This window comes from Phaethon aethereus, assembly GCF_964289735.1.
Source record: "Phaethon aethereus genome assembly, chromosome: 6".
Classification (NCBI taxonomy): Eukaryota; Metazoa; Chordata; class Aves; order Phaethontiformes; family Phaethontidae; genus Phaethon; species Phaethon aethereus.
The window spans coordinates 25,114,143-25,141,160 of NC_138580.1; the positions used below are offsets into that span (position 1 = coordinate 25,114,143).

The 27,018-nt window shown below is 36.6% G+C and overlaps 1 protein-coding gene across 1 annotated transcript in view; it reads right to left on the reverse strand.

Moving 5' to 3' along the window:
• Window positions 1-777: 777 nt before the first annotated feature.
• The window catches only part of LNPK (lunapark, ER junction formation factor), a gene marked incomplete at its 3' end in the record, with an annotated part of 43,063 nt that continues 16,822 nt past the window's right edge, over window positions 778-27,018 (reverse strand). Inside the window, exons 6-12 of the mRNA XM_082001777.1 lie at window positions 22,487-22,567; window positions 22,336-22,387; window positions 14,775-14,993; window positions 10,290-10,395; window positions 9,297-9,367; window positions 7,847-8,017; window positions 778-974 (exon numbers count right to left, since the gene is read on the reverse strand). Coding sequence (XP_081857903.1) covers window positions 778-974; window positions 7,847-8,017; window positions 9,297-9,367; window positions 10,290-10,395; window positions 14,775-14,993; window positions 22,336-22,387; window positions 22,487-22,567 — 897 coding nt within the window. The remainder of the gene's footprint in view (window positions 975-7,846; window positions 8,018-9,296; window positions 9,368-10,289; window positions 10,396-14,774; window positions 14,994-22,335; window positions 22,388-22,486; window positions 22,568-27,018) is intronic.

Here is a 27,018-nt window from a genome sequence, read left to right on the forward strand (position 1 = left end):
TCACAAAGCAAGTACTGCTTCTAGATGTCTTTATTTTCCTTTAACAAAATACACAAAGGCACAAAATTCACTTATATCTTGTCATTATTGTACAGGTATAAATAGTGCTTTGTATTCAAGTACAATCAAGTGCAGAGACTTTCTATATTTTATGTAAACACAAAACAGTTTTGTATGTATGTGCCTCTGGTTCATCTGCAATGCAAATACCAAAGGAGATGCCATTTATCTGAGTGCCATTTAACTGAATTCTGTCAAAAAGTTAGACAATTAATAACATTAACACCACTGTAGTGACACTTCCATACACTTAAGTCATATGTCGGATGACGCTTTAGCTTGTAAACATCTGTGTATTTAAGGTGTAGTCAATTCATTTTAACAGGGAAGCATTAAAAAGTATCTTAAGTTCACTAGACTAAACTTACTAGGTCAGCTGCTGCCAGTGATTGTTCTTCATGTGTGACAGCTAAAGAGATGTCAAATTACAGGTCACCCTTAGCAAAGCTTATACTTTTAAGTTTCTAAATAGGCAAACTGAACAATGACTACAACTGTTAGACTTCAACCAATGATACATTCTGTGTGTTAACTTAAAGACACATGCTTAATTTACAATACCCACTTTTACACATAGCTTTGACATACTGTGGTAGTTGAGGCAGTTTAAGCTCAAGCAAGATTTTTAGGTTGTACCATTAAAAAAAAGCTCACCTGAATAGTAACAACAGGCATGAACAAAGCTAAAAACTAGCTACAGAAGGCACTTGAAGTACTTTATTCTGCTTTCATTAAAGATTCTTCACTTGGTTCAGCTGAAACAGACTCTGAAATAGAGTCTTCAGTTGTTGAAATGTTTTCTGCTTCTTCTTTTTCAACTTCTTCAGCTAGCTTATCATTTAGCTGCTCAGGACTTGGTGCTTTATCATCGGTCTCATTTGTCTCAATGATCTGGGCCGTATCCTCTTCAGATTCTGAAAAAAATAAATAGCCGTTTCCAGAAATGAAGAGGTAGCCGATATTCTTAAAGAGCAAACAAAACGACATTTTGCAGTCACACACAGGCTTTGACTAGTCCCTGCATCAAGTTCTTAACTGCTAAAAACTATTTTATTTTTTTTAACGAGAGGGTCACAGGTAAAACCTGTAAAATTTAAGAAAAAAGAAAATACTATGGAAAACACTTAAGATCCCACTATGAAAATATTATGTATTACTTTTATATGTTCATCCTCAACACATTCTTTCTAAGCTTGTTCATTAATTTGAGACTGTGTCAGAAATAAGACATGATGGTAATTCAGATTCTTTGTGCTTCGTAGTAGAAGTTTTACCAACTGTATAGCTTTTTCCATAAAAATTCAATCTGTATGCAGAACCTAAACATTCTATTTGGTGGAAACTACTTTAGACATAAGGAGCCAGATAACCAGAAAAAAAAAATATTAGAATAATCTAGTTCTCAACATGTCAAAACAGCCAATGACAGTTACTGCATATTCTCAATCTTCCCACAGGAAGTATAGGAAGGATACATAGGAGTATCTTTACTCTCAATCTGGGATGGGATTTTCTTTGATAACAGGCATATTTTGAAGATTAGTCAAAAATATTTATCATGAGTACTACCTCTAAAGAAGTAAATTCTAGCTTCACAACAGGATTTCAGTAGCGTATGAGAAATAAGAGATAGTCACATTTTGAAGTAAGCATAAGCACTGAAAAAGTGAACACTAAGCATTGCACTAAATGATACAAAGGTACTGTAGAATGATACTATTCATGGCAGTTTATTGACTAGTATTAGTCAATACTATATAGCATTAATGCATATTGCGAAGGCAAACGGTTTGTAAAACTGATGCAAATTACAGCTCAAAAATGTTAACCTTATCAAATGTTTGTAATTTCATATTTATCAAAACATGTTGAGGGTCTGAAAGGAATCAGACTGCTTCAGGCTCTAGCTTCTCAGGTCACGACCGACAAGAGTAGCTGCTGCACACCATTGTCCAGCAGACCTGGTACAACTGCCGTCAGTCACCAAGAACTCACGACCTCTCCTCCCACACACAGTCCCATCTAGGTATTTCCAGGCTCCACTTCAGGCTGCTCAGTGCAGCCCAGCTTCTTCATTTCTTCCTCTGATCTGATCTTCCATCTTAGCAAGTTTGCAGCCAACTTACCTGATTCAGCTTCCTCCCCTGCTTTCTCAATCACAGACTGCTCAACACCTGGCTTGGCTTCTTGTTCCAAAATTTCTCTTGAGCCATCTGTCAGATGGTCAATCCTCCTACTTCTGCCCAAGTAAATTAATGTTCCCAGTTTCTTTCCAGATTATCCCACTCTGCCTTCCTGCTCTTCAATTTCCATCTTGATCCCATCCCAGGCTGTGCTCAATCTTTATCTCCCAACTGTCAGTTTTCTTTGTCTCATCTCTGCATTTTTTCTTCATCCTCAAATCCTATGAATAAGTTTGTGCCTCCACACTTGAGTTACATTCCTTCTTTATTGCTGCTGTTCAGGCTTGAGTCAAAGAAAGTATAGGATGTGAGAAAGAGACAACTCCATGCCCTCTCAACTCCATACAGGGGGGTTGGGACTAGATGACCTTTAAAGGTCCCTTCCAACCCAAACTATTCTATGATTCTATGATTTGTAGCATAGCCCAACCGTTACTTATTTACAGATTTTTAGTCCTGCAGTCCTCAGCTGAATGACGCTTAGCACTCGCAGAAGTGACTCATTCTTACCGAGGTAAGAAGTGCCATTCATTGAGTCTGATCAGAGAATGCCAAGCACCTACAATATGTTTGAGGACAGCCCCAGGGATAATCAGCCACTAGTAAAAGCAAGCAGAAGCATCTAATGAAAAGGAGAAAACCTGATCAAGTGCATGTTCTAACTATCTATATTCAAAGGAACAGGAGAAGGATGCTGCTTTCATTTTTATATTCTAATAAAAAGTATGGAGACATTGCTTCTCCAAGAAATAAAATGTCAGGTATTACATGACTCTTCCCTTCACCCTGCTCTTGATGAAACTTAGTGAAACTCTTTTAACTGTATATTCTGGAGAGTTTCAATGAACTTACATGGAAAACTTTGGTCTAATAATTAAGACTGACAAAGTTATAAGGAACTAAAGGGTAAGTCCTTTAAATGAGTAGTCAGGGCAATCATAGTAAGTGGTGCTACTAACTCCAACTATGAACATGACCAACCTTCATTAAACATATACAGCAATTCCATTTTAAATACACTAATCAATGGAAAGCTTGCCTAAAGTCAACTTGATCTCAATATTGCATGATTTAAGTTATTGTAAGAGCAGTAGCTAACAAGAGAAAGCTCTGATCATAAACTTTAGAAGATGACAAAAGAAAATTAGTGTCCTTGATGACTAATACTTAATTCATGATTTAACTGAAGAATGTAGCTACACATACACGATCTCAACAGTAAACAGGCCTATTCTGGCCTGCGGCAAATTTAAGAGCTGTATCAATGCAACTTTAAAACTGCTCTTAACTACAGTTCCTCCCCCCTCCCCGACTCCTGCTTAGTACTTAGAAAGCATATGTACTTCACACCGTAAGTGGTCAGCTACCCCTCTTCCCGTTGCAGAGAATATTTCACTGTGTAACCAGTGAAATCACAATACTGCAGCACTATTAAATTAATTAGAAGATGTATGTCTGTTATGCAGGAATTCACCAAAAAATGGTGTAGAGTGATTGCACTAAAATATATTTGTTTTTCTTGTACTTTCAAGACCTTTGGGACAAGCTTTCTTCACTACTGCAGCTCCCCATTAGGGCAGACTTTCACACTGTGAAATACCGTAAGGAACACGTGCTTCACAGTAGTCTGTGTTCATGGCTTTGATATCACAGAAAGCTACTGTGAAGCTTTTGAAAAGTAAGCCCCATGATAGCATAGCATTTCATTCCCTGTACCCTTTACGTCCTACCAAAAAGGCAAGCTATGTTGTTCAGCAAAACTGAACTGTGGTAGACTGGAAACATAATACACTTTTAAACCTAAAGAACTTGTTTACAAGCCATTAAACTCAAGGTGAGTTGACCCATATCTGCTTGAGAAATCATTGAATTCTAGCCATATTAGCTGAACTGAAGAAGGAGCACAGCAGGCAGAAACTCGTATCTTTGAAAAGAAACAATTGCTTACAAAAGATATAGCGGGCTCGTGCTGTCAAGCAGAACGAATTTGGTAAAAAGGCAAGCCAAATCTCTCAAACAGAAAATGCTGTTTTCTGTTTAAAAAAGTCCAGTTTAAAAAGAAACTGCACAAGATACACCCAAAACCCACTAAACTCAGACCATTCTGACCAGAACAAATACTCAAGCTTAGTTCTTAGTCCTTTGTCCTCAACCTGTTTTATTCCTAGATAAAGTTTCTGCTCCATCTATAACACTTGCCCAAAGACATGCTTTATTTTTGGTAGAACTCATAAATAAGCAAGCACGTAAAGCAGCTTTATTTCTGGAGGACAGCATTACTGTGAACCTTTCTGTTGAACAAACCAAGTTCCTGCATCTGCCTTTTAAATGGAAGTCCTTTCAAACATACTATCAGTTGCTGTACTCCAAGAATCCTTTATAAAGTGACAGAGCATTAAATCATCATAAAATATTTCATCAAGATGGCCAAAGAATTCTATAAACATCTGGAGACAATGCAGGAAGCTGTTTCCGTAAAGTGCTGACCACCGTGGTGAAATCTGAAGTTCAAAGGCATTTAATGAAGACCTCTGAACATCAGCACCAGATACTCAAAAACACTGAAGCAGTCAAATTTTGTTTCAACCTTCAAAACATTGCTAAATGTTAAACCTGAATCAAGAGCACAGCGTAACAGTACCAAATACAGGCAAGGCAAAAATCAATCAAGAGGCTTTTGATAATTACGTCCTGTTGGCTTTTTCAATATGATCCAGACATTAATACTTTTAAGAGAAGTACACAGAGAACCAATAGCCTTTGATGGCTCCAGATAGAGACATTTAAGAAAGAGGTAAGAAAAGAAGCAAGTATATTGTTTCATTCTGATTGCAAAATTTCCCAAGTTACTCTGCTGAACAGGGAAGCGTGATGTTTATGCCAGTAATCTGCATCAGATTGACAGCTGATGACTCCATATTTCCAAAGGATTAAGAAATCCAAGGTTCTGTGCCAACAGCACTCCCCATAACCATTCTTCAGATCTCTTATCCACAGGAGTTGCGTGTAACATACTTGTCACTGCATGAGCACACAACTGAAAAAAAGATTCCACTTCATACTCTACTCATTAGTAAAAGTAGTTGACTGGTAAAAAAGTATTTATAGCACTTCTGTATCGCATTAGCTTGCAGTTTCTTTGAGCTACACAGCTACAGTTTACATGAGTTACAGATAAGAATTGGATCTCCCTGTGTTGTCAACATTGCGGTGAAGTTGGTTTCCTGATGTTAATGTTTATCTACAACTGTAAGTGACGATATTCTCTATTCTTGCTATGACAGCAGCTATATTACTGTAGTGAACAAAAGCCTTCCCCAGAGCTATACCTCAATGATAACTTCGTACCTTAAGCTTACAATCAAGGAATATGTTCATTTATTAAAAACCAACTGCCTGTAAGCAGTTATGTTTCAAATTAGGGTTCTGATGGAAAAAGTGATTTACTGAAAATGGTATTTTCTCATTCATAAGAGATTACATTGTGGCAAGTCACAGGCAGTTAATGCACAGTGACAAACTGACAGAGTAGCACCAGCCTCTTCTACATCAAGACAACATTTCTCAGATATTAGTTATGTAAAATATTAACACATGCTCTATTTCTGACTACTTACTAATTATAAGAACAGAAGGGTTTATATCATCTTGGAGATAAAATATTCATAAAGCACCAGATATTTAAGCTAAAGAAAATCAAAAGTCAGTATACATTTCTTACGCCCCTTCTGAAAAATTTCACCATATACTTCCTAGCAGAAAGAGAGAACTGGGGAACAAACTCCACAGTGGTTTCTTTTGTTCTTGTTTTTAACTAAGCAGAACATTAATACAAGACCACACCAACAACAAACAAGTAATTTTCAGTGTTAAAGGTAAATTGGTAAGAATCACACTTACTGCAATAAAACCATCCTATTTTCATCATGTAATACTTGATAAAATTTTGCTTTCAAAAAAGCAAAAGCAGAATTTTCACTCCTACATCTCCTATGGAAGTGCCTAACAAAAATCTCACACTAATTCTTAAATGTTTTACAGCATCTATAAACTGACACAGCAGCTCAGACTCATTAAAGGCATAGTTTGATAAACATTTCCTTCAATGATAACACCAACTTACTTAGCACCCCCTTCTCTCAAAACCTCTAAGAACCTGAGTTATGGATAATACTCAGAAGCCCTCAAGACACACACCTCCAAGAGCTGAATATCCACCTTTAAGGGCTTCCCCATTTGATTCACACAGAGGAAAATAAGCAGAGTTTTGGAAGACCCCAGTAATAAATTATGTCTTTTCTATAAGAACCTTCTAACTTTAAAAGTAGGCAAGAAGCTGCTAACCCACCCCCTACTCACTGAAAAGATTATTATTTGAGGGCAAAGATGACATTTGCACCATCTTAGCTTCATGTATCTGATTTCAGTGTTACTTCATTAAAAGTACTCTTACTAGCATGAAAAGTAAGAGCACACTATAGCACAGGAAAAGAAACCAACCAAGTTTCCCCTATAATGCACCCATATCAGACCACACCCAGAGACAGCTACAGTTAGATGACTTCCCTACTGGTCCCATGCAGCCTTCTCAGGCCAGAAAGTAAAGGCCAATGCCATTTTGTACTCCCTGTTAAAGATAATCAAGCAGAAACATTTTTTCTGTTGTACTCTGACAGTTTCCCACAGTTGGTGTGTTTCCAGCCCGAATCGCAGGGCTGTACACTATTCAACAGCTTCCCCCCAATGATCCCTGTTTAAACTAATGTAAAATCCCATCAAGTACTCAATAGCACATCTAACTGGAGATTCTCTGGTTTGAAATTATAATTTCTGGAGTCCTTTAAAACACTGCATCTTCCTGTTGGCTGTACACCAGATGCCTACTGTATCTGCAGACTATAAAACGTCTCAAAAGGAACTAGGTTAAATTAAAATTGACAATTTGTCTTTGAACTCCCTGATCTTAAACAAGGCAGTTTTACTAGATTTTCCTGCCCTGAGGAAAACACCAAAAGGAACAAAGGCAGAAATTCCAACACACCTCAATCAAATGACCTGCTGAACACAGTGAAAGTTAATCACTTCAGGACATATTCCCTTCTTAACTGTTTCTGTAATTTGCAGTGCTATTTTCTATCTACTTATCAGTAACATTAGAGTGAAAAATTTAGTTATCCCATCATTTGTATGAGACATACTGCCTAACATGAAGAAACATTAGGGTTCCGGACAAAAGATAATAGTATCAACAAGCTAAGCTAGAAGCAGGGACAAGAAGCATTGAAAAAAATATAAACTGCACCCACTATGAAGTTCGAATAGACGATTTCAGTTGGAAGGGACCAACAAAGATCATCTAGTCCAACTGTCTAACCAATTCAAGGCTGACCAAAAGTTAAAGCATGTTATTAAGGGCATTGTCCAAATGCCTCAAACACTGGCAGCCTTGGGGCACTGACCATGACTCTAGGAAGCCTGTTCCAGTGTTAGAGTTCTTCAGTTCTTATTTGTATAAAAATCTCATCTAGACAGAGAGATAGATGATGGGGGTAGATTTCATTAGACGTTAAAAGAAGAGCAGACTTCATGAGATTAGCACATACCTTCTGCCTGTTGAGTCTCCAGGGGCTTTCTCTCCCTAGGTTCTAGAGGCTTAGTTTCACATCGCAATTCTGTAGATTGCTTTTTTTCAAAGCTGAACTCTGGAAGTCGTGGAGCCTGAGGTCTAGTTTTTCTTGCAGGATTCAGGAAAAAGCAGTAGGCACACCTAAATGCTACACAAAAGCACACCCAATAAGTAGCCTCACTAACTAATTTCACATTTCACCTTTAATACTACACTATATTCTGACCGTCCAAAATACTAAAAACAGAGAATTAAATAAGTGACTATCAGTACCTGAGAGTACCTCCATCAAATTTACACAAGCTCTTCCATATAGCTCTATTAATTTCAGCATACATTTACTTCTTAAAAACCTGCTTGCTTTCAGCTCTGCTGCACTTATGAGTACTGCCCACCACTGTGAAAGATTTAACTACAATGAACAAAATAATGCAATTCAGTACCACAAGATGTTGCCACATGATGTTGTTCTATTCTTTCCTACAAAAATTAAGTTGGCAGATGATTTTTTTTTTTTCCCCTTAAGATGCCACTTTCCTCACCCTTTAAGTAAGGGGATGCTATGGATTCTGCAAGGTATGTCTCCGCTTTTTGAGGAGCATTCTGCTCCAGTGGTGCTTCATTAAGAAAAGGCAGTTTTGTTCTGGAGAAGTACTGGATACCAGTTAATAGGTAAATGCATTATTTCCCCTACCAAGAGAAGGGGGAGGAAGTGGCAATTTCTTGCACAGCTGAATTGTGAACTCACTCGAGCTAAGACGACATATAGACTGCACATCTTTGGTTCCATAGGAAATATACAGCATTTTAAGAATAAGCTGAACATTTACTCACAAAATTAAGCAAAACAGAATGGAATGAAAGATTTATCTAAGATTCCCTCCCTTCTTAAGCAACAGGCTTACACTTGTGGTAGAAAGGAGGCAAAATAAAACATCTGTGTTCAATAAAGAGCTGTGTCTGTCTTAAGTTATTGTCAGCCATAAATTCACATATAGCCCCCTAGGGCTTGTTCCCACTCCTTTTCCGATACCTCCCCAAGATCTTCTTGCCAAAGCAAAATTTTGTTTAAGTTCTGGTAAAAGAGGCACACTTTAATGTCAGATAAGTTTCTCAATATAAAATCCTTCTGAGAACAATTCATAGCCAGTAGCAATTCTCAGGGATGTATTGGAAGAGGCTTATTTCTACTGAATAGTTTTCTATACATAAAATCCTTGGCCTGAAGGTTGCAATAAAGTACGTCTCTAAGTCTTGAAGCGAATCTTAAGATACAGAGTAATAAGCTACCATAAAACTGTTCCTGTCTGAAGTGGCATTTCACAGTGTCAGTTAAGTACTTAACTGCAACCACAATGAAGTATGATGCATGTTAGTTATGAAACATAAGCCAACTACTAGAGACCCTACCACAGATTAGCTCTTACCTATGTATTCGAACTCCTCCTTCAAAGCCATACCATTGTGAGAAAAACATTGCTGACATATAAGGGCATACCTAGAAAACAGGTATACAATTACATACCTGAAACTAGTAACACACTGAAGTGATACGCATTTTACCTTAGATATTGACTAATAGCTTATATTTTTACTCTTAAAAGGTAATTTCCAGAGTGGAATTATTATCCTTTAAAGCAAACTACATCTGTTAGTTAAATAATAGTTTTTAAAGTTGGTTTAAAAACAGTGAAATATTCTTAGCTACAACTTAAACCTCATGGTTCAACCTATTCTTAATATCATCATTGTCACAAAACAACATCAAAATTAAGTTTATATTTCATTAGAATACAGTCAATATGAAAAGTGACCATGGTTAACATTAAGTTCTAATATGTTTGGACAGTTCTGAAGGCAATCTGAAAGCTTTTATAATGGTAATAAAGCTGAAGTGCTAATATATTCCATTTTTTTTTAGTTCAAAATACAATTCATTCACCCATTTGAGCATAGATTTTTCTCTTCGTATCACACGGCTAATACCACCCAAAGCGGAGGTGGTATTTGTCAAAATGTTTTTGACAAATTTGTTTCTAGCCTTAAAACAGAAGATGCTAGGCACAATGAACAAAACATGATTTGGTAAGAAACTAAGTCTGAATCATTCAGATGTGACCATTCAAACCTAAGTATCTGAAACTTCTTCCCGAAGCCACGCCCCTGGCCAAGAGACATTTTACACAAGTACAGAAGGCATTAAGTTACAGTACTTCCAACAAATTTGACTAACATTGATTAACCATTTTTCCTACAGAGAGATTTCAGGTGAAGCACCGAGAAAGGGCCATTTCATTACAAAAACTTCAGACAAATTAATTTGCAATTCTTTTAACCTTGATGCGTCTGGCTTAAAAAACAAAAGGTTAAGAAGCTTTCTATCTCTTAAATGTTTAGGTACTTCCTTTAGCAACATTTACCTGTTCTGAGGACCATCACCAACCAAATATTCAATAACTCTATCGACAACTCCTCTTTCTCGAGGAAGAATAGGTCTTGCTAAAGGAGGTCCTGGAGGATGAAGACCTAGAAAGACATGAGCTATGTCAATATTATTTTCAACTATATTATCATATATAACCTGATATTTCACTGTGCATGCCAGTGTAATAAAATAATTGCACCTGCTTAATATATGTGGCCATATTTCTTAGTCCACTATGAAAGCTGTAAGATTTTTTTTTTAAACTCACAATAGTTGAAAGTTCCTCTTCTGCTCCTTTATCTTATAATCTTATTAAATTACTCTACTTTTACATCTTGGATATGTAATTACATTTATAATTTCTAAAGAACTTAAGGCATCAATGATATAATGATTACTCACAAATAGAAGCTTTTCAAGCAAACAAAAACTCCTTATTTGAGTTTTTTACATATAATCTCAACTCTGTACATTCAATACTTCAAGATTACACCAATAAATCTGGTAAAATCAATTACAACAGTGTAAGAACTAAAGATGTTACCAAAGAAGTACCCACTGGTTTCTGTGTAATTACTATACCACATGAGCATGCCCTCAGTGTGCATTCAGTCTACATATTAAATCTGTCTAGTCACACGGCATTTTGGTAATCCCACGTTTAACAGAAAGCTGGATGCTTTCAGATTTTTGCTTAGTCAAAGAAGCCAGAAGGCCACTATTAAGATACTATTTTTCATATCCCATGTGTTTAACAAACCATTATCAAAATAAAACTCCATTAAGGACAGGTAACCACACTAGTTGTTACCACCTTCTTCAACTCTGCTTACAGATGGCAGTTCAAGTAGACCAGTGGCACAAACTTGTCTTTCCACAAAGTTTTAAAACATCTAGTCTATTGTACACAACCACCACAAGCTGCCAATTTCCATTTACACTTCTTTGAGTTCGTATGTCTACCTCCCTTTGCAGCCTTAAAACAGAAGATGCTAGGGACAATGAGCAAAACACAATTTGGTAAGAAACTAAGTCTGAATCACTTAGATGTGACCATTCAAAACTAAGTATCTGAAACTTCTTCCCGAAGCCACGCTCCTGGCCAAGATCAGAAGGACATTTAATTGAAGATAACCATGGAAAAAGCCAGTGGACATCAAGCTTCTCAGAAGACAGATTTAGCTTTCTTGTAGCACCTTAGCTGGGGACAGCACCAGGACATGCACAGCCACAGCTTCCAACACAACTGATACTCTTCCATAAACATATGAACATAAGTAACATGTACCTCTTAAGTATACACAAGCAAAGACAACATGCAAGTCTTATTATTTGATAAGCTGATCCAAGATGGGCTTTAAGTTTAAACAGAGCATTAAATGTAACTGCCAGCAATTACCATCTCAAGCCTTCTACCTTTTAATCATCACAGATTGGAGCAACAAAGGGAAAAGAGTAACTTATAGCAGAATGCGCTACATTGTGGTAAACCTCAAGCTGGATCCCATGTACAACTAACCTCTATCCTCTATGGCAAACGTCAGAAACATTGTAAGAATCAAGTATTTTCAGCAATGCCCTATCGAAGTGCTACATGTAGAATGAGACTAACTTTGCCATTAAGGTTGCAACATTTCTAACAGCACAGACTTCCAAAACACCTCTCATCAATACTAGATAAGTGACCTAAGCAGACTGTCCTAATCTTTACAAGCCCAATAAAATTTGACCAGAAAATAGTGCAATTTACAACCCTTCAATAAGCGCAAAAAGGTTTCATGCTCAAAACAAATGCTTTTAAAACAACCCTCATTTTCACAAGAAAACTGAATTCAGAAGATATCAATCAGCAAATGCATTCCCAAATTATTCCCATATTCTGTCAACAAGCAGGAACCCAGACTAAGAAAACCCTCACAGCAACAAGGCAGAACAAATTCAGTGCAACAGAAAATGGACCTAATGCTTCAGTTTATACATTCTGAAAACACTGTCCAGAGAAGAGTTCAGGCAAAATGCATTTCCTAAAGCTTCATAAAAACCTGAAAGACCCAATACTTCCATTAAAAAAAGTGAATGGACAACATTTGACACAGGTGTGAAGTAAAGATCTAGAGCACTGATATAATCTGCAATAAAATTAAAACTCTACAATAATTTTGTGAATACCTGACTAACACTCAAATGTCCATTCAGCCCTATTTCAAAAGACCAGTTTTTCATGACCTGTATATCACTAATATATGGAAAGTTTCTAGAAGTTAATGAATGAGGTAAAAATTAAAATTACCTAGAATGCAACATCACAACACGCTCCAAGAACAAGTTCAATTACTTGCCTACTAATAACTCAAACCAACCATCTTAGTTCTCATGCTGTTACAGACACCAGTAATTAATAATAAACATCAAAAGCAATCATTGTAGAAAGACTGGTCATTTCTGCAAAGCTTGGCAAACTCTCAACTACCTGCTGGTTATTAATTTTCAAACATATGGGAGCTCTGTGGTAATACACATTAAATTGATTCTCCTCTACAAAATATAGTGTAACAAAAATGAATTATTAATCTTCTCCAAAGTAGAGACAATTAAGGCTATCATATTTGTTGCAAGCCATGCATAAACTTAGATGAAATTATATTACTTTTATAGATACTGAATTTACATACTTTTCACTACAGCTACATGACTGACATTTTATGGGCCTGGAAGGTTTAGGGAAATTCAAGAGAAAACAGGGCTTCCACATTAACTGACAACTGCAGCAGCTTCCATTGTTGTCTAAGACAAAATAACGTATTTGGTCGAAATACCAGTTATTAGTGAAAAAAATTTATATGTGCCCATAAAGCATTATCACAAAAAATATATTACATACTTTAATTAACAGGCTTGGCAATTGCCCTTTCAAACAAGTCCATTTTTTTTTTCCTTCTTCCTCTAAACCATTCCTGCAGTAAAGGCTGAACTTCATCCAGCTTATTCAATGTGCCTGAATTTTCCCCTAAGAATAAAACTATTATATACTTATTATTTTACTATATAGTCAGCTTCTTAAACAAGAAAGAGCATGTGATTTTAAACTCATTAAGGAATTTTCAGTAAGCAGGTTTCAGTAAACGTGGTTTGTAAGCAAATAACCAACTTCCTGGTGCAAGGAGCTGATTTCTGGTAATTCAAGATAATCAAGACTTAGTAATAACTTGCTTTAACAGTTCACTTCAGGGATAAAAACAAATTTAGCAGTTCCATAACACAGGTAAACAATTACTAACAAAAAATAAGGCCTAATAGACTCTGCAGAGAAGTGAGAGCGCACAATTTTTCATGACAAGTTTGTTCCACTACAGTAAGCAATACGAACAGGCATGTTAACATTCAGCTGCCCAAGATCTTCCATTAAGAGACCAAGTGTCAATATATTATGAATAGTCCTACTTTTAGATCGTATCATGGAAGTTAGTAAGCAAAGACATACAGTTTACAAGACTTTAAGTTACTTAAGTTAAAAATCAGGAACACAGGGCAGAGAAAAATATTCTTGATCACTGTATAAAGAGCAAAGAACTACTCCACATTACAGTGGTGCTCAGAAGATTCTTGGCAAGTTGCATCCCTTCTATTTTCAAGACAGCATTTCATCTCCTTTCTTGCCTTGTGATCCAACTTGCCAGACATCCTGCAACAAATGAAAGGCCTGGCACTAAGCCATACACAGCTTTACTATCCATGAGAACGAGTACACCACCTCCTCCCCAAAACTCAAGTTTTGCTACCTTCCTATGGAATTTAGTTCACATTCTATTTAATAAAGCCCATCCCATCTGATCACCAAGACAGAAATCAAAGGAAAAGCATTTTCAGGATATGAAACCGAATTTTACGGAGCACTCATTTCTACCAGATTTGAAGCTGTTGCTAAACTTTTGACTCTTGTACTAAAATAACAATGTGATTTTAGAAGAATTCAGATGCAACATAGACAACTTTTCTGGTGTATTTGCTATTTTACACTTTAATCTATGAGTATATATTGCATGACTATACCTCCTAGAGTAAAAATTTAAATAAATGTCAAGATGCATGTTAAAAAATATGTGCAGAGTTTAGTGAGAAACGTGAATGTATTCTGAACGTGTTCTCCTCTGTACCTGATTTATATAAGCGTAGAGCTCTTCTAAACGAAGAACATAAAAAGGTATGCTATATTGTTGACTACAGAATACTGCAAAGTTTTATTGCCATTTAAACAAAGAAGCCATAACAGTTAAATGCGCTCAGGCAATAGGTTTCGGCATCAAAAGGTGCCAGCTGTAAAGAGTTATGGCTAATTGAATATGGAACTCCTGCTTAATCAGATAACTGCTCTGCTATTTCCAAATGAAATGCCATTTCCATACTGTCTGAAAACGGCCTATTTTATTGGTAACCAGAGAAAACAATATAAACTGTAAATAACATTAAGTGCTCTGTTTACCCATTCCAGGCACTGAAGTAGCGGGGGATCCAGGGCGTCTTGGTAAAACATTTGACTGCAAGGATGGCACAACAGTTCTTTCTGGGGGTCCACTCAGAGCTGATGTGTCTCTCTGCAGGTTAGGAGATGCTGGAACCAGTGTTTTTGGAGAGCCTTGTTTAGGAGTTGCAGGTGGGGGCGTAGAAGCATTTCTTTGGGCTGTGGTCCTCTGACGAATTTCTGACAAGAACAAGCGCATACTGAATTAAACATCTAGCTTTATAAGCAAGAGATTAGTAAAAGTACATTAATATTGTTAATCCAGTCAGCAAATTACAGTCTCAAACAAAACCAGAAAGGTCTATAACGAAAGATCACCAGCTGCCTGACTGAGCATGCCATAGAAATAAACCCCACACAGAATAATATATTTTAATAGCAATAATAATTAACTGTTAATACTTAGGGCAAAATTCTTCTAGAAGAAAATTAGCAGATACCTACCTTACAATTCTGTTCTTTAAGGCAGAACGCTGGAGATAGGAACAGCTAGATTCAAACCACAATGGCCAGAACTGACCCCTGTTTTACTCTATGGTTTAAACGTGCTTCCAAGTATTTAGCTTTCCATGGGACCAAAAACTATTCATTCAATGTCTAAAATATCCAGGTGAGTGCCCAGAGTTACTAATTTTTTTTCAGATTGGAGAAATGAAACAATTCTAAAGCCAGAAGAAAACAATGCCTCATTCAGATCATATAGCTTTTTTTTTTTCAAAAACTCTACCAACAAGCCACATGTTGGATTGTTACAAAGCAAGAACAAGCTCTGCTGGAACATGTCCTTACTTTCACCTCTTCTCACTCCACTATCAGATTTCCTGTTAAATCGCTATTATGAAAAACTTAACAGGTTTCCTCAGTTCTTCTCACCTGAAGCCAGAGTTCTCATTAAGACCAATGGGAATATCATCCCAGTAATATATTAAGCTTTGGATATTATTCATGCAAACCTGAAGTTCCATTATATTTGTTCCTGATGAAAGTTTGTTCCTGAAAACAAGCCAGGAACAATGCTCATGAACAGCAGTCACTATTACCTATTTCTCATCCCACCTATACCTAATCACCTCTAGGGAGCCTTTGAAATACACTATTGCAACAAATCAAATTGAAATGTAACCCTCACTTTCAGGCTGCGGACATAAACTTGGTTAACAAGTGACAGCTTAGCCTCTAAAAGGTACACCCCAAGAATGCCTACACTTAAGCCTATAGTACCCTACAGAGTTCATGTCTACCACCCACATTATTTTGAACAAGCTCATTTGTCTTCCTTCACAACAAATGGAATTTAACATTAGAACTGGACTTTAAATTTATGTCCCTGAGTTTCAAGATTAGAGAGATTTTTATCTGCTGACTTTGTGTCAGGCTGGAAGAGTTTAAATCCTTAGCAGGCAGTTTACAGGTCCACTGGCAACCAGCCATACGGAGACGGGTGTGCTGAAGTTTGAAGGAATGATCCCTGTCCCTGAAAGTACAATACTACCAAGCTAAGCTTCTGTATGGGCTGGAGGAGGCAGGGAGTGTGCAACATCAGCTGACACTAGCTAAGAAAGAGTTGCTATCACTGGAGTAATAGGTCAAACATAAAAGTCCTGTTGGAAAATCGTCAACATCTAGTGCCACGAAATTGCAATGTATATAGGCTATGTTCTTGCCTACTTACCTCTACATATAAATAGGATTAATATACACCAGAAGAAAGAATAAAAGACTCTTTGGTATCATCAGTTAGAAGACGACGACTGCACAAAGTCGTACTAAAAATCCACCTAGTTCAGTTTCCTACAGAGCAGAACAAATTACTAGTTTTCCCCTGCCACACCTTCATGTGCATGACTGCATTACTTCACACAACTTTATCATCCAGGTCAGATTACCCAATGAGTGCAAAGATTCTGTCTTTTAGCTTGGCTTTAGCAAGTGAAGTTTGTACCCTCACTACTTCTACTGTTCAGAATCTGAAAACCAGGATAAATTGGTGAGGCAGTTGCAGAAATTCCTCGGTGACTTGTTTCTATTTTGAAAACTGCTCCTGTGTTGAAAGTTTTGTTTTAATCAAGAATTCATTTATGATGAACTTCACCATTGACATTTCTTTGAGAGCCTTCTGTGAGAGTCCTTAGTAGTAAACCTTTCAAATCTAACTACACTAGAATAATTGCATTATTCTCTCCATACCATCTGACCAACAGGCATGACTCATCTACAAACAATATACTGATTCTGCCCCATGATTTATCCATCCATACATTCAAGTTTGTTTTATAGTTTCTACTCATGTACTAGTTTCAAAAATCAAGTTAAAGGTATGCAACTTCTTAATTCTTTTCAGCTCCACAGATCTTTAGAAAATGAGCGATAAATATGAAGCTTGACTCCACTTGTTCCAAGATCATTTTAAATACCTATAAAAAGACATTTCAATCCACTGCTAAGACTTTCTTCATTCTTTTTCATTACAAAGCCTGCTTTATTATGGTTTTACATATAAAAATGTCAAAGGTCATGATTGTAACTTCTACATAAGGATGTTACTTCTACATTTTGAAGGTTGTCTTCCTATATCATGTGGTTTAAGCATGTCAATTTTGGTTGCTTAACAGCTCTGAGTGTCTTCATAGGTCACAGGTATATCCACATTTATTCTCAGCCCATAATACACTATTTCTAAGCAATTTCCATGCCACCTGCAAGAGCTTGCCCCTTTCACCTGTTTTTTCTGAAGGGTCATTTTTGGCAAGCCTCCTTTAAAAAGGCTTTAAATTTTTAAAAAGTTACTGCTACTTTCATGATTCTTTCCCCGTCTTTTTTTCCTCATACAAAGATGCTGAACCCAAGTACTCTACAGTCAGTATTAGGGAGATGTGCTTCAGTAGTTTTAGTCTCATTACAGAGGTAAGAATGCAAGACTCATTGCTAGTTTCCACAAAACGATATAAGGTTACTCACAAGGCTTCCCCCCCACCTCCACTTAGAAGTTCATTTTGTTTTCACTCTAGTCTTATTTCATAGTTAAGAGAACTTGTCAACACTTCCCTGCTCCCCAAGTAAAAGAAGTTACCAGCAGAACTTACATTATGAGAAAATGAGAAACGCTCTCATTGGCAAGACCAATAGCCCCATCCATCCTAGTATTTCATCTCTTAGAGTGGTTGTAGATGTTACTTAATGACAACACACAAACCTGAATGCTTTCTGTTGCCTACATCTCTGATACCACCCCCAGGATCCATAAATGCATTGTCAGGGACACTAAGCTTAGAGTACAGCCCTATCTAATCATCTTAGTATCTCATATGGACACTATTGCCCATGAACTCCTCTAATTCCTTTTAAACCTGCTGTCCGCATCCACAATAACAGCCCTAATTTTTCTGCACTAACTGAATATGATCTATATACTTCTTAAATTGCCTTATGTTGAGATGCAATGTGTTAATGATGAGCCTCTTGCAAAGTTCCAGATTTCCGTAACTCAGGTTCCACGAGTTAGCTGAGTAACACATCTGTTGGCTCTCAAAGCTAACACAATATACAGCTTCTGCTGAAGTAGTTTTAATGAAGTTTTGCAGTTTTCCAAGGTTTTTTATTCCCCGAATAATTTTTGTGCATCTGCAAACCAACTGTATGAAGACAGATAAATAACTTAAAAATAGAACATTTATTCTTCAAGAACACTGGAGTCCAAATTCCGCAGTTACTGGCACTGAACAATACAGATATATAAGCACACATTATTTAACAGGGCTACTACTCACATCTGATGATTCAGTATGACCTATTAAAGAATATTAAGGTCTTGCCACTGGCAAGACAGCTATATCTTTCATGTTTACAAACATAACTATTTTATTTCTCCCTCCCTTCAAAACTCCTTGATTTTTTTTAGAGAAGAATACACCATTTTTAAAGAGCTAGAGCACAGCACAGGTCAATATACAGTTCACATAACTTACTGGCTTTAGTGGAAAAGACCAATCAAGAAATTTGTTTCTTCCTTCTCATGCCTCCTCCTCATCCCACAGCTTGCAACCATCTGGTATTGCATTATTTTTAATTCGGGTCATAGAGTGATCTCATTTACAATACAGTCTTGCTAACAGTTGTATTAGGACAACCAAGGGAACATGTATCAACAACAGGATACTGTTGATAAATATTTATTCCACTGCCAATATATACTTACCCTATTACCCTTTTTTTTTTCTTACAGCCTAAGTACTGAATAACTATATGCTCATTAACTTTACCCATTAAAACATTTCTGAACAGATAAAAGTGCACTTAGGTTTTCAAATTCCTTTCCTTCTGAATTTCCAGGTGCTTTCTTATGCCAAACTAGAGGTTTATATGAATCATCTGTTAAAATTACAATTATTTAAGTGCATGTCAATCACAAAAACCTGCAAAAGGAGCTAAATACATATGAAAATTGGGGGTCTACCACTTATTTTCCTGAGAACCAACTATTATGCAATGCTGATTAAATCTTTGTACCATGATGCACAAGTTTCCACTTCAACTAGGAAGTCAAAAACATACCAGCTAACTAACTTTTCATCAGCTGCCTTATACACAACATTGTCCAACCTGATTACACACTGGTCATTATTTACCCTCTTTTCAAAAAGACTCAGTTATAGAGTTCAAGATAAAAGAGCTCTGCTGCCTAGCTAGTTTGTGTCCAAAGTGAGCAAAGAGAAGATCAAGGAAGCTTTAATATTAACTTGTTAACAGATATTTTATTATTCCAAATCACTATAATCCTACCACATATTGCATGTACCAAATTACACCACAACCACGTTAAGGTGTCATCTAGTTACAATAAGATATATACTGCACAGAACAGAAGCTAATATTTGTTTTCAGCAGATATTATTTAGTGTGAACAGCAATAAGCTAGTAGTTTTTTGATAACTAAAAGTTGAAATAATTACTGCATACCAAGAACAGGTTATTTCAAGTCTCCACAATTTCACAAGCTAAAGCCAAATACAGCATGTCTCCTGAACTAGAATGCATCTACAAAATACAATAATCTAAGTATCAACTTTTATATGGACAAAAAGCAGCAGCAGTTCTAAATTTAATGTGTTAGAGAACAGACTGGAAAAAGAGAAAAAAGGAAGTTTTACTGTATATGAACAAAGCTACACAGAATCATAGAATCATTTAGGCTGGAAAAGACCTTGAAGGTCATTGAATCCAACTGTAAACCACAATAACTTACAAAATCTGTTTTACAAAATCCTTTCCAAGACTAAACTGCACTTTTATTCAGGATGAAGTAAATTGCTTACTTTAATGTGGATGCACCCAGAGAAGTTGAATAATATTTGAATCAGAAGTGTACTTTACATTTTCTCAGTTGTGTCCCCACTTAGAGGTCTCTCATTCACACCACAACACAGTCTCAGAGAGCAGCACTTCCATTCTTCTCAAATGAAACTGAAAGATGCCTTCCATCAGGTCCACAAGACCAGTTTACAGCTAGCCCTAAATAAAAACCCCTAAACATATATAGTGTGGACAAATTCCTCAGAAAAAAGCTTCACTCTACAAATCTACTCCTCTTACATCACGTTTATTAACATAGACCACAGTCTATAGTGGCTGGGTCTCAGAAATACTTCTAACTCTCCCAGAGCCTCTCCCTCACAGCCCTTCTATTAACAGTCAAAATCAACACAACACACCGCATGCTGGACCCAACTAACCTGCTTTTGACTAACTCAGAACCCTGGATCAAAAGCACATGCACTGTGCTCTGTAAACCCAAACATACACAAGACTAGTTAACTAACAGAAACTGAGCAACTCACTTGTCACCATCACTACTTACACAGCCTGGGCAGAAGGGGGTGGGGGAAGAAAACAATAATATAACTCCTTAGGAGTTTCAAAAATGCTGGTGATATCTCTTAATAAAGCCTCCTCATTGTCTATTTAATTTATAGGTAGTTATCTCTACATAGACACACACAGTTCCAGGCAGTTTCATCCCCTGGTCAGCATTACTTGCATTCTACAAACACATCTGTCATCCTGCTTCTGGAGTGATTTCTAACATATCTCAAGGAGAAGGATGAGTATAAAGAGTTTAAAAAAAAAAAACCTACCTAAACATTACAGGTATGACAAAATTCTTGGCAACCACCCATGAGCTGTATTAAGACAGAGAGCAAAACAGGGTGTCAGAATGGCCCTTCAGCCTTAAACCATGAATGCCACAGAAATTGAATGATAGGAGAGACAGGTAAGGAGCAAACTTGAGAAAAACTGTTGTGCCTGGGACACCAGAAGAGAGAAAAGCTTTACTGCTAACACACTGCACTGCAACTACTCACTGTCAATGTCAACAAGTAAGCATCGGCTAAAAATGTTTTCATGACAATTTGAAGCTAAGCTAGAAGAACAAAACAGTGGATTTGAGCATGCAGCTTATTAACACCTTTGTTAGTAAATCCAGGTGCTCTGCACCCATCAAAACCAGCACTCCAAGAGCTAAAAATAAGACAAATAAAGTTTTGGTTACTCACAAGAATTAGACATAAAGTTGACAATTCCAATACATGCGCTAAAGCAATCTGTCTATTTTATGGAAAATTATGCACATCAGATTCTGCAGTTCATTTTGAGCACCAGCCCCTACAGGTCTAAGATGGTTAGAACAGCAAATTAGTACCCACACTTGGAAACAGCTCTTTATAGGTATCTTCAGTATTATAAGGTGGCCTTTTATACTGTGTTAATACTAGCATTTTCAGTTTAACTAGAGCATATTATACTCGACTGTAAGGAAAACTTAACAGTAGTTTGTTTGCAGAAATATTTTTTTAATTTATAGTCCACATTTTTAATGCAAACATTCTACTGGGAGAGGGTGGGGGAGAGATCTTTTCAGTCTTGAAACCAGTGTGCGCAACCTAGAAACAAAGCTTTCTTGAAACCCATGCAAGTTTTCTCTATTTATTTTACCATTTTATTAAATAGCACCTTTAAATGGAACATCATAAACTAGTAAAGAACTGTCCATTCTTTGTATCTAGAAAATATCCAATTTCTGCACAAAAAAAACTAGTGCAGAGTGGGATGGAATCTCTCCATCCCACCATATAAGAGTAGTTTAAGCACGGCATTAGGAAAGGTCTAACTAGCCAGAAATAGAAACAAAACTGAAAAGCTAAGCCAATGAACATTATGTAAGATTTGAAAGCACCTTAGTATTCTAGAAAAATTGTAAGTATGCCACAAGAAGTAAATTTTCTCTCTGCTTTAGCATCAAGCAGCACTAAACATCCTGCTGTCTAGAAGAGCATCAGCCTTCAGTAATAGAGCCCTTGTCTGAAAAATACAGAACGGTAATGGGCATAGTCTAATAAACAGTCTATTAACCCTAAATAAAGGTCAATTGATCTACAAATTTTATCACAGAAAGACTTCTAGAGTGGAAATTGCTATGAAAGACAAGTATCTATGCTAAAGAGCAGCCATTTTACAGGGCTATTACCTTGTCCAGGTCTTGGGGTTGCAGATGTTCCAGCAGATGGCAGTTCAGCCTCCTGCCAATTAATTATAAATAACGTTATCTGAATGTTCAAGTTCCATAGTACCTTTCATTTAAATCAGTATCAAATCACCATCAATACCAAGATTCTTACCTTTGCACTTGATTCTGGATCAAACCTTTCAAGGATTAATTTAGCAGTCTTGTACGTTTCTTTCTCCATTACTTCCTCAAGCTGGAAACAAAAGGTTCCACATATCAATACAGAATTCTTCAAAGTATTGTCCCCCATATCCTCCCACTTACAAGCAACTTATTAATGCTTCCAAAAGGTGAAGCTTAGTCCAGTGAACCAGCAGCATGTTCAGATACCTGCAGATTTGCTGTATTCAATGGAAATGAAATTTTGCTTTCAAAAATAGTTTCTAAACTCTAATGGGCTACTTGTATTTAACAGCTTTATTGCAAGAAAACACCAAATAGCACTAATTGTTTACATATAATGAGGAGAATAATTACATGCACCAACTTCAATAATGGAATGTGCAAAAATCTATCAGCCATCATTATTGGAAGTTATTAGACATGACAAGCGAATGACAGGCAATTCCTTAGATTTATTTCCTCATAGCACTTAATGCTATTAATTTAAGGAAGGTCGTTAGCCAAGCGCTTTACAGAATAAAGTCTCTGTGCCAATTACCTGCTGTCAGCATCGATTTTAGATTATTTATTAGCAGAAGCAATTAGCTTGCTGCAAATGTTGTGAAAACTCACTAAATAGAGAACAGCCATGGAATTTACTCAAATGACTTTAAAGGCTGTATCTCCATCTTTACAGTGATTCAAACTGCTTTTCAGAAAACAGGGAACATGTTAAGAATTTAAATAAAAAAATTTACTGAGAACTATGCATACTTTAGGGAGTGTAATTAAAGCACTTCATTATTACAGCATTTTATTTACAATGCACTCAAGTGGCTTTATAGCTAATACATGGGCTTAATTAAAAAAGTAATCACTAGTAAAGTATCATTTTAGCGGTTAACAGCCAGCATCAGAAGCAGCTTAACTTTAAAACAGAGATAGCTGAAGTTATGACAAATAGCTAATATGTATAGAAATTGTAACATATTTTACAGTATCTTAAGCAGACCTTTCCTCCTAGATATGCTAACGGCCATGTTCAGCTAGAAGGAGGGGGTTGTTTGTTCTTAGGTTTGCTGTTGGCATAAACCGCAAAACTGAAAAGGTCAGCGGCCAAAAAATTAAGTTCTCTCGAACTCATTTATCACTGCTAAAATAACAAATGGTGCACATTAACATGACTTTTACACTATTATTTAGCTAGTGGGAAACTAAAGTTTCGGCCATTCTGCGCATACAGACCTCATAGGGGTTTTACCTTTAGACAGACCTCAGAATTACAAATAGACCTCAGAAGCTAAATAAAATTCACTCAATTTAATGGATACACAGTATCCATTTAAGAGCTCGCTCCTACACACACTACCAGAAGTTTAAGGCAAGGAATACTACCCAAGCTATTAATTAAGGACTGTTGAAACAAAAAGGGAGTGAAGAGGGAAGTAAAAATCAATTTCCTAAACTTGTATTTCAGCAAGACTTTGCAGTTAACCCACTAACTTCATAAAACAAATGCCACACAGTGCAATAAGATCAGAATTAAGAGTCTAATAGGAAAAATAAAGTAGTTATTGCTTATAAAAGTGAAAACCATAAGGCAGACCTTTATATGAAGGGGCAAGGTTAGTGAGGTGAAGCTGCAAAGCAGGGAAGTGTTAACAGTCAGTGTCAATATCTGGCCCCCAAGTCGCTCCACATCAATGAATGTATAGTGCATACAATTTCTTTATAGCCACACAAGAAAATGAGAAACAATCTTCTGCAGAACAAAGTGACTTGGGGGGGGGGGAACAGAATGCTCCACTATCACTTGACACTTTCCTTATCTAACGCACTCCTTGTTTTAGCAGTTTTAGATAGGATGGTAGTTATTTGTGGATATGTAAGTTTTGCAAAAACAGTAACATTATTTTGAAATGGAAAAATTTAGCTCTCATCACAAGATTCGGATGTCAAAGTTATTCTTCACATTCTAAAGTTATTGGATAATTCAACAAGTTACTCTTTGTATTCTGAAATTCATATATAGCTTTATAATTCTAGTAAATCTGAATCTGAACAAGAATTCTGGTTCACAACTGACTCTACAAATTTCTTGAAAACGCATGGAAATTGTCAAGATTTCTAGAAGCACACTCACAGTTCTGACCATTTCACTTCTAGAACATATTTTCATAAAAATCAATTGGAATTTGGCTGACAATGCCAAATACCAAATCAAACAGGTTAAAGTTTACTTAGTCTTTGAGCAAATTAGTATAATTACTAGAAGCAAATAAGGGCCTGTGTAAAATTTAAATACTATCTCTACATTTACATAGCAGAAGAAACTGGCTTGTGCACTGCCACAGCAAGCTCATTTATAAATGCAAATCAACATACTGACTTCTGGATTATTTGCCATCCTGAAGCATAACTTTGGAAATGTTAACCTAGTGCTGAGCACTGGCTTGCTAACACAGCAAATTGCTCAACACCTCCTGCTCTTTTTCTACAATATACTCTTTTCTGAGATCCAAAACTTTCCCCACAAAAACATTTTCTACTTTCTGCCAAGGGCTAATTCATAGTCTATTAATGCTGAGTAACCAGGATCACAAATGAAGTCTCTATGAAAGTTAGCAGCAGCCTAATCATGGATTTTTCAAACTTACTTCACAGAATTAACCACATCTTAATAAAGAAGTATGGTCATGTACCACATTCTCTTCTAGGAATAATTGCATGGATGGCCTCCTTTCCAACTGGCAGCCAAAGAGAATTCCTGTGGCAACAACATCAGTTGCCTATATTTAAAACTAATATGAGTAATGTATTTTAAGCTTCTTGTAAATTCAATTTAGCAACTGGAAGTCTGAAGTACTGGCACCATGCAAAGTACTTATTCGCCGTACTACCACGTGAATTCTTAAATCGAATTACTCAGTGTGTCAAACCCAACTATGGAGAGGTATTTCTTTATGTTCAAACAAAGCCAAAAGAGTCATTTCATTCTACCATGTGAGATAAGCAAGTACACACAGCAAAAGTTTCCTTAAAACAGGAAATAAATCATTTAAGCCACAATAATCAAGTGTACTCTGGACAGATCCATGCAAACAGTAAAGCAAGCAAAGTAACGGTTTTGTGTGAACACTGCATGAAAGAAATACCTCATTCGATCATTCATCAGTAAATATGATTTTTAACCGTATTTTGGGCTTCCAATTGCACGTTTTCAGCACTCTAGCATATACTGGGTAGACAAGACTGGGCTTATACAACAATCAGCTCCTAGTCGAGTAGAGTTTTGGTCATGTACTGAGGGTTATCAAAATATCTACAGTTTTCTATGCCTGGAAGGCTGAAGGTGTAAAGTTCATTAAACAGTAATTATTTTAAACAAGAAAACAATGGAAAAAATGCAGCATATGAATTAACATAACTCCAAGGCAGCCTTAAAATCAGACCTCTCTTTTTCTTGGAAAATTAACAGATGCAACTGTCTAAATTCTTACTTGAAATGACTAGAAAGTCTGTCCAAGTCTAGTATTACATTCAGCCTACTATAACAGCATAGCTAAGCGAACTTCAGCAAAGTTTAATTCTAACATTAGCAAAGTAATTACTATACTGGCTTCACAACTCTGTCCTCAGGCTAAGAATTATCGCATCTTTAAGACTGCTGCTCCAGGTAAAGTCTCCACTAATTCCCACTTGTAGCAGCTTAATACATGTCCTGTGCCCTTGCTTTAATATGCTTAACCCTCTGAACTTGCTCATCTATACACATTGAGGCTTAAGGGCTGACATCCTCATTAACTGAGGACTCTAAGGCCAAAGTTACAGCTACGCAATCATGAACACAACCAGAGTATCCCTTACAATCAAGGAGGGAAAACAAGTTGCACCTTGAAGTAGTGCCTTAATTATAGCTAATCAACTTAATCCCTACCCCCAATCCATAAAGAAACACTCAACACATTTTAAAGAAAAAAGTAGTGTAGAGAGTCAGTTCTGTGGAAAACAAGTATTACACAAACTTTGAGTCAAAGTACAGGATAAACAATATTAATGGGAATTTCCAGATTAAGGATCCGTATTTGTGTTTGTCAGGTATTTTACCCACATGAATATCCATGTGATTATGCCACCAAAGACTGGAGCCTTTCGAACAGGACTGAAGTTCTATTGAGCAGCTCACTGCATAGCCACCAGGGCACTCTATCTCGTAGATGAGGAGCTTACTCTGTTACAGGTACACTTCAGCATGTAAGTAACATCATTAGGGAAAAGGTGGACCACATGCCTGTAAAACATAAGCACTGTAACATTTTTCAAAAGGACAATTGTCTTCAATACAAGATTTCTCCAGCAATCAGGTAGCTGAGCTGCAACAAAGTGAAAATTGTTGTTGTGGCAGCTGACAGTGCCTACACAACAATCTGCACTACAAATAAACAGGAAATACATAATTTACTTATCCCAAATACTTTGATGATCACAACATAAATATCTTAGTAAACTAATCCTGTTTTCAAACTAAGTAGCAAATGAGAA